The sequence below is a fragment of the Mauremys reevesii genome, linkage group 1 (genome assembly GCF_016161935.1).
Source record: "Mauremys reevesii isolate NIE-2019 linkage group 1, ASM1616193v1, whole genome shotgun sequence".
NCBI classification, from domain to species: domain Eukaryota; kingdom Metazoa; phylum Chordata; order Testudines; family Geoemydidae; genus Mauremys; species Mauremys reevesii.
The window spans coordinates 10,814,509-10,823,907 of record NC_052623.1 but is presented as its reverse complement, the minus strand read 5'-3'; the positions used below and the strand labels follow the sequence as shown (position 1 = coordinate 10,823,907).

The 9,399-nt window shown below is 46.7% G+C and overlaps 1 protein-coding gene across 1 annotated transcript; it reads left to right on the top strand.

The window, feature by feature from the left end:
* Positions 1–2,305: 2,305 nt before the first annotated feature.
* Positions 2,306–3,064, top strand: LOC120400557 (putative olfactory receptor 52P1). Its single transcript, XM_039529303.1, has one exon. The coding sequence runs from the start codon at positions 2,306–2,308 to the stop codon at positions 3,062–3,064; it is 759 nt and encodes a 252-aa protein (XP_039385237.1).
* Positions 3,065–9,399: the final 6,335 nt, after the last annotated feature.

Genomic DNA, 9,399 nt, shown 5'->3' with positions numbered 1-9,399 from the left:
CCACTTCCCTCAGATCCCACTGAGGAATACACTAAGAAACTACACCATCTACTCAGGATACTCCCTACACTAACACCGGAACAAATCAACATACCCTGAGAGCCCCGACCAGGGTTATTCTATCTACTACCCAAGATCCACAAACCCGGAAATCCTGGATGCCCCATCATCTCGGGCATTGGCACTCTCACTGAAGGACTGTCTGGATATGTGGACTCTCTACTCAGACCCTATGCCACCAGCACTCCCAGCTATCTCCGTGACACCACTGATTTCCTGAGGAAACTACAATGCATTGGTGACCTTCCAGAAAACACCATCCTAGCCACCATGGATGTAGAGGCTCTCTACACAAACATCCCACACACACATGGAATACAAGCTGTCAGGAACAGTATCCCTGATGATGCCACAGCACAGCTGGTTGCTGAGCTTTGTGCCTTTATCCTCACACACAACTATTTCAAATTTGATGACAATATATATCTCCAGATCAGTGGCACCGCTATGGACACCTGCATGGCCCCACAATATGCCAATATTTTTATGGCCGACCTGGAACAACGCTTCCTCAGCTCCCGTCCACTCACGCCCATTCTCTACCTACGCTACATTGATGACATCTTCATCATCTGGACCCACGGGAAGGAGACTCTGGAAAAATTCCACCACGATTTCAACAGCTTCCACCCCACCATCAACCTCAGCCTGGACCAATCTACACGAGAGGTCCACTTCCACGGTGCAAATAAGTGATGGTCACATTAACACCACCCTATACTGAAAACCTACCGACCGCTATGCCTATCTTCATGCCTCCAGCTTCCATCCCGGGCACACCACACGATCCATTGTCGACAGCCAAGCGCTGAGGTACAACCACATCTGCTCTAACCCCTCAGACAGAGACCAACACCTACAAAATCTCCACCAAGCAGTCTCAAAACTACAGTACCCGCACGAGGAAATAAGGAAACAGATCAACAGAGCCAGACATGTACCCAGAAGCCTCTTACTGCAAGACAAACCCAAGAAAGAAACCAACAGGACTCCACTGGCCATCACATACAGTCCCCAGCTAAAACCCCTCCAACACATCATCAGGGATCTACAACCCAGCCTGGACAATGATCCCACACTTTCACAGGCCTTGGGTGGCAGGCCAGTCCTCGCCCACAGACAACCTGCTAACCTGAAGCATATTCTCACCAGTAACTGCACACCACACCATAGTAACTCTAGCTCAGGAACCAATCCATGCAACAAACCTCGATGCCAACTCTGCCTCATCTGCAAATTTGACACCATCAGCTCAAGATTAAACAAAGACTGTGAATGGCTTGCCAACTACAGAACCAGTTTCTCCTCCCTTGGTTTTCACACCTCAGCTGCTAGAACAGGGCCTCATCCTCCCTGATTGAACTAACCTTGTTATCTCTAGCTTGCTTCTTGCTTGCTTATATATACCTGCCCCTGGAAATTTCCACTACTTGCATCCGACGAAGTGGATATTCACCCACGAAAGCTCATGCTCCAAAACGTCTGTTAGTCTATAAGGTGCCACAGGATTCTTTGCTGCTTTTACAGATCCAGACTAACACGGCTACCCCTCTGATACTTGACTACTTATCTGTATTTCAAATGTAGCTTCCCCTGTGTAACACCCACTAGGCAATATGCTTTCAGTCTAGATAGCTGGTTGGGAAGGGCCTATTCAGGGCAATGAGCCATTGGGGGAAACAATAGGCCTGAAGAGAAACTTATCTCCCACCTGAGAATGCATCAGACAGCCTATAAGTAATGGATGCTATGACTCTACAAGGGCATGTGACCAGGCCCCATAACTCTGGACTCCATCTTGGGGAGTCTGTAATTTTCCCACAAACTGGTCTGGGAACCAAATTTTGAAATAAAGGGTTCCCACCATATGCTAAAGCTATATAAAGTAGGAAGTGACATCATCGGTGGTTCTTCACTCCCCGCTCAAGAGGGCTCCTAGATTGTTAATAACAATAAAATATTTACCGTACTATTTGTTATAAAGCATGTAACTCCCTCTCTGTGCTTCTCTCTCTTCACAGGCACCTTGAGCATTTCTGAGTCATATCAACGCATCAACCACCTCATGGCAGCTTTCAACCTCACCCCCTCTGACCCTTCAACATTCATCTTAATGGGCATCCCTGGCCTGGAGGCTGCCCACATCTGGATTTCCATCCCTTTCTCTGTGTTCTACATTATCAGCCTCTTGGGAAATTTCACGCTTCTGTCTGTTGTAGGTAAGGAGCAGACCCTGCACAAGCCGATGTACCTGCTGCTCTGCATGCTGGCGCTCACAGACATCGCCACACCTACCTTTGTCGTGCCAAAGGCACTGTGTATATTTTGGTTCAATTTGAAAGGCATTACTGAAGCTGGCTGCCTCACCCAGATGTTCTTCCTCCACACAGTTTCTGTGATGCACTCAAGCACCCTCGTGACAATGGCCTTCGATCGCTACGTTGCCATATGTAACCCTCTGAAATACGCCACCATCCTCAGCAATGCACGACTAGCTAAGCTCGGGCTTGTAGGTCTGATAAGAGCTGTTCTCTTCATTCTGCCCCTATCCCTGCTCATGAGTCAGCAGCCATTCTGTGCCAACCGCATTATCCCCCATACGCAATGTGAGTACATAGCTGTGGCGAAGATGGTGTGTGGGGACACCACAGTCACCAGGATATATGCCATGGTGCTAACGTTTGTAATCAATGGGTTTGACCTGACGTTCATTGCCCTGTCCTACGGTCTGATCATCAGGGCCGTCCTCAGAATCTCCTCTAAGAATGCCCACTGGAAAGCCCTCAACACCTGCACAGCCCACATCTGTGTGATGCTGACATATTATACCCCTGGCCTCTTCTCTAATCTCACATACCGGCTTGGTCAAGGCATTGCTCCCCATGTTCACATCATCTTGGCTGACCTCTATCTCCTCATCCCTCCCATGCTCAACCCTATCATTTATGGGGTCAAAACTAAAGAGCTTCGTGACAAAGTAGGTAAATACATCTGCAGAAGGTGATCGCCTGGGGCCACTGACCTGAAACCTGTGTGACAAGAGGGGGAAAGCACATCTCCTCATTAATCAAGGGTGCCCTGTCCCAGTTTGGTTGAGCTAAGCATTGTGGAAGTTCACAGTCTGAGAAGTTCCTCTCACAGAATACCCTATCACTCCATCACTAAGCACTGCTCTTTCCATTGCTGAGTTCCCTCTCTCTGACCATCACCTGACCTCTTTCATTGTCACCCATCAGCTTCCATCCCCGCACACCCTGTTACTCAGCCTTTTCGTGACTCCAAGGCTATGTCTACACTATCGCGGTAAGTGGACCTACTCTCTGCAACTCCAACTATGTGAATAACGTAGCTGGAGTCGACGTACTTTAGATCGAGCTAACACGGGGTCTACACCACGGGGCAGGCGATGGGAGAAAATCTCCCGTCGACTTATCTTACTCTTCTCATTGGGGGTTGACTTCAAAGTGATCTGCAGTTGATTTGGTGGGTCTTTACTAGACCTGCTAAATTGACTGCTGGTGGATCGATCCCAGCTGTAGTGTAGATCTGTCCTAAGACTGCCATAAAATACTGTAGCATTTTGATGCAAAGTGGTTTTCCATTAGTCCCTGTGTGGTCATGGTTCTTGTTCAGTTTTACAAACAGAAGCTACACTTTCAAATAGCCAAAGAGAAAAAGTAAGAAATGGCAATGCTGAACTTCTTTATCATATGTACAGTGATCTGGTGAGCAAAATTTGCCTGATTTTTCTACGTTGAATCCATCAGGAAACCCAGAGGATAATCCTAATGTTTCAGTTGGAAAGTCCTAATATAGTAAAGCTGCTGTTGGAATTGAAGATATTCTACTAGAACTTACTGGTGAAAGTTGTGAAACCGTGTGTTTTTGAGAGCTGGACTGCTGTATTTAACTACTACATGACCTTTGAGTAAAAATAACTTACTGCTTTGCACAGCTGATTTTGGAGGGGAACAGACTCTGAACTTTCCTTACGTCCCAGAGAGGGCTCTTTGTGATATCTCCGTGCCCACAGAGCGAGGTTTCTTGTTTTCATGAACGTTTCCCATTTTTCGTTCATTGTTCTTACAGTTGATGTTTAATACATTATATTTGGGTTGAACTTAATTTAGTGATCAGTGGGTCAGGGAAGCATCCGGTGTGAAGAGAGTACCCTGGAGTGGGGACACACTAGCCCCTGTCCTAAGTGACCATGATGAGACTGGGGGTTTAGCATCCCAGGAATCCTGGGCTCCGCCATGTCACCATTATGAGGATTCTGCCACACAGGAGAGTCCTTGAGGTCAGGCATGCCTGTGGGAAAAGGGAGTGGGGACTCAGACCTTTTCCTCAGCGAATTCCCCTGGGGTAATGCAGAAGCCAGGAAAGTTCCCAACAATAGTTCCCCACTTACATTAGGGAACTGGGACAAACAGATGGGTTGGATTTTAGTGATGTGTAACTTATGAAATCTTCATATACATGATAAAATCTGAAATGTGTAACTTTGGGGAGTGCACTTTCTGAGTAAGGTGAATGTAACATCACTGCACGAGATGGCTTCCCAGAGACTGGTATCGGGTAAAAGCTTTTTCCTGTACTATTTTATTATGGGGTTAGAGCAGTAAACCTGACATTGTTTATTTGGCCTCTTGAACATATGAATATTTCATAACAAATGAAAGGTTGGTTAAGCAATTGACTACACAATTGATCAACAACCCGTATGAATCACTCCTTCCTCTCAGATTCAGTATTTAGACACAATAAAGGCACCCACAGAAATAATTCTCCTGAGCAAAAATGCCGATGAAGTTTATGAGCCTCCAGCATTAAAGAAATTAATAGAAAAAATAGTTTTGTTTTTCTCATTGTGCTCCAAAGAAAGATTCTGGAAACGGTAAATGCTGGTTCAAAACGGCTACAATCTAAAGACAGAGATGTATACGAAGCAGCAGGATTACTTCCCAAAGCCAATGAGTTTGTAGCTACATTTCAAATTGAATTAAAAGAAGCCAAACGTTCAGCAAGTAAATTAACAGGCAAATGGAAAGAGAAATCACGTCTGAAGAGAAGTGCTTGAGAAAGGCAAAAAGTCAGGGGAGCAGCTTGTTTTGTGGCAGACCAGTGAGGAGAGCAGACCGGCCACCAGCAGCTCCAGGGGAGATGAGCTGAGGGAAGGCAGAATCTCCCCCTAAACAACTGCCCAAAGGTCCCTCCGTGAGGGAAGGGAGGGACTGCTGCAGGGACAGCCTGAGAGGGAAGCACTAATCTCTCATATGAATGCTGGACTTGATTGATCACCTTTATTTGCTCATTGGACTACTCCAGCAGGGGAGAGCCCGGGACTGAGCTGTCCTTCAGAGGTTCAGCCAATACCACGGGAAGAGGCAGTTGCTGCCTGAGAAGGAAGGAGTAAGACCTTGTTACATGCAACCACAAGAAGGTTCCTTGGGGTGAGCAGACACCTTTCATGCTGCTTTACCCCAGATGGAGACCTTGGGACATTTGCAGGGAAGTGGTAGGAAGTGACCTGGGTAGGCAGCAGGTAAAATAGGCCAGGGTAGGCTAAACCACCCTAGACCATGCAGCTCCCAACCTGCCACCTTTGAAAGAGGGGACACCTGGCCTGCTCTCCACCCTCGATGCCCCCTCCCGCTTTTTCCCCATTGCCCCACCCACCATCCATCTCTTCTTGTCCCTGCTCTGCCTCTCTGCTGAGGCCCCCCTTTGCTTCTCGCTGAATCCTTCCTCTCCTCCCCTGAGAGGCTCCCACAGCCCACTACTCACTGAGCCTCTCCCCTCCTCCACCGGCCCGTGCGGCCCTCCATTCCCCACGGTGTTGACTCTAGTCCAAACTCCCTCCTCTCCTCCACTACCTGCAGCTCGCTGAGTCCCTCCTGTCCTCCATCCCCCTCCCTCATGCTCCCCTCACCTGCCATTAGCTGTGTCCTTCCTCTTCTCCACTCCCCTGCTCACTAAATCCTTCCTCTCCTCCACTCTTCTTTCCCCATGCCCCTTTGTCCACTGCCTGCTGAGTTGCTCCTCTCCTACAGACCAACCTCCCCTCCCCTGAGGTCCCTACCACCTGTTGTTTGCCAGTGAAAAACTGAACCACATTTAAAAGTGGGCCCTGGCCTCCTGGCCCTTTGTGTTCCAGCAGCAGGAGGAGTCTCACAACTGGGCCAGGTATAGGAACCAGACATCAACCAAAGAGCAGAGGCATGAAAATGCCATGGCTGAGTAAGTGATGCAAAGTCCAAAGAAGGAGAAAAAGTGAACTAGGGACACTAGAATAAGCACATTTTTGTCTTGGTCTTTCTCGTTTACATCGGAATATTCCAAGACATGGTCATTTTTACTTTATTTTTAGGACACTAAAAATAATCAGGTTCTTAAAAGAACTTTATTATAAAGAACAAAGTAAAAGAAATACTTCTGTAAAATCAGGATGGAAGGTAATTTTACAGGGTAAATAAAAATATTTAAAACACAGAGGATTCCCCTCAAGGCTTACCTTCAAAGTTACAAAAAACAGGAATGAAACGAAAGATAATCTAATGCATTTCCTTGCTATTACTTACAATTTCTGTAATTTTAAATGCATCAAATCAGTTCATGACCTTTTTAGGAACTGGGTTACCTGCTTGGTCTCTCTCTTTGTCCTGAGAGGGAACAAAACAGAGAGCACAAACAAAACCTCCACCCCCCTCCAGATTTGAAAGTGTCTTCTTTTCCCTTCTGGTCCTTCTGGTCAGGTGCCAACTAGGTTAATTGAACTGATTAACCCCTTACAGGTAAGTGATTCTGTACCTCTGGCCAGGAGGGATTTGATGTTACTGCATTCATAAAGGTTGTTACCCTTCCCTTTATATGTATTACAGAAGCTTTTTTCCTATATTTTTCCTGTATTTTACTCCATTTCCGGTGACTCTCTCAAACCACTGAAAAACTGACTGTAAGGAAAGCAGAAAACTGCATTTGCGGGTTCACTGTAAAGGGTCTGGTCTGTACTTTTATTAAAGTCAATTGGTTGGTATATTATTCTCAAGACTCCCCAGGAAAGGGGGTGAAGGGACTTGGGGGGATATTTTGGGGAAACAGGAACTGCAAATGGTCCTTTTCCTGAATCTTTGTCTAAATCACTTGGTGGTGGCAGCAATACTGTCAAAGGACAAGGAAAGGATTTGTGCTTTGGGGAAGTTTTTAACCTAAGCTGGTAGAAATAAGTGTAGGGAGTCTTTCATGTGGGTCCTCACATCTGTACCCCAGAGTTCACAATCAACCTGTGGAACTCTTTGCCAGGGGATGTTGTGAAGGCTAAGACTACAACAGGGTTAAAAAAGGAACTAGATACATCGATGGAGGCTAGGTCCATAAGTGGCTATTAGCCAGGATGGGGAGGGATACAAAACCATGCTTTCAAGTGTCCCTAGCTTCTGTTTTCCAGAACCCAGGAAGGGGCAATAGAGATGGATCACTTGATGATGACCTGTTCTATTAATTCCCTCTGAAGCACCTGGCATTGACCACTGTCACAGGACAGGATACTGGGATAGATGGGCCATTGGTCTGACACAGGATGGCCATTCTTATGTTCTTATAAAGAGTAATTTTTTAAGGGTTCCTTTGTCAGGGTTCCTTACCCCTCTGGAGTCACGCCATGAAGGGAAGGTATTTCCTGATCCTGAGGTGAATATTTAGCTAATGCATATCATTGTATGGTTGCTAGGATATAACACATAAGTGTGTATCTGCTTGTAACTGTATTTTGGATGTAATCAGCACCAAGTTCCCTTTGGACTAATAAAGGAATTATTGTGTGGAAACTTAGTTATGCTCAACCTGAATACACTGAGTAGGGAAATTATTTCCAATATCTGGCCTTTCTGGTCATATTGCACAAGGACTGGAACCACTTTGGTGAAGTTCTGAAGGAATGGGGAGAACAGCTGACTGAGAAGATGGCAGCTGACACCCCAGTGAGAGTATGCGTGGAACCAGCAGAGTTGGTAGGAACAGGGGAGGAAAAAGATGATGCTGTGGAGGACACTTCCAGCCAGGTCAGTGGACGTGCAACAACCACAGCCCTTGATAGCATCCGGAATGCGTTCACACGGGGAGTGGCTATCCTGACCTGCAACACAATTCAAGAACGAGGGGCAGACCAGATGATCAGTCATGACTAAGGTTAAGATTTTGTCAGAGTTATTTTTACTTAAAGTCACGGACAAATCGCAGGCAGTAAACAAAAAATCATGGACATCCATGACCCGTCTGTGACTTTTACTAAAAATAAGGCCGGGGGACTCACAGAGAGATTATTAAAGCCCGATCACAAGGATGAGAGCCCGAGCCTCACTTCTGGAGGAGGGAAGGTGCAACACATGCGGCCGCCACAGCTAACAGCTCTGTAGCCCCCACAACAGCCCCAGCAACACAGAGATCTGGGGACCCAGGGAGCTGAGAGCTGTTGGGTCCTTGGCCACCCATGAGATCTGAGAGATCTGGGGCCCCCGTCAGCTGACAGCTCTGGCACTGCTGCCCCGGGACTGAAGTGGAGAATTTCACAGAGGTCTCTGAAAGTCACGGAATCCGTGATTTTCATTACATAATGTTATCCTTAACCATGCCTATGAATAACTCTCTGTTGTGAATGGGGAAGTGGTGGAACCCCAGCCACTGAGGCAGTGGCCACACTTTTGGCAGGAGATACAACAGTTGCTGACTTGATCCAGACAGTAAAACTGTTCACCCCTGAGCTCAGAGTGTCAGCTGGCTGTTGTTAAGTGCTGAAGGCTGGAATGTTGTTGCCTCCGTAACGCTGTTCAGGCTGCTCAGGGCTTCTGTCCTTGGAGCTTCAGTGTTATCAGGATTCACAGATAAGGCAGCCAGCTAATTCAGCAGACCTCCATGTTACTCATAAAGAAAGACCACAGGCATGGTTCGGTGACAAAGGCACTTGGCCAGGTTTATTGCTCTCTAGGCATAGTCCTAGCACCCTGGCTATGAGCCAAATGAGCAAATAAGCTTATGAAATTCCTCTCCCAGGTGGTAATATTCCAAGAAATCCTTACTGATCAAAGGCCTAATTTCACTATACAATTAATGAAAGAACTGTGCAATCTACGAAGGATAAAGACATTAAGAACGTCGATCTACCAGCCCCAAAGTGATGGGTTGGTAGAGTGATTTCACAGAAGTTTGATTGCGACATTAAAGAAGTTTGTAGCCCCGGATTGCAAACACTGGGACCAACTCTTCCCCCACCTTATTTTGCATCAGGAAGGTGCCTCGAGCCTCCAAGTTTTCTCTCTGAACTGCTGTCTGGTAAGAAAATTG

Bases quoted from the DNA above. Each gene is read 5' to 3' on its own strand.
- LOC120400557 (XM_039529303.1), top strand. From the start codon at position 2,306: ATGTACCTGCTGCTCTGCATGCTGGCGCTCACAGACATCGCCACACCT.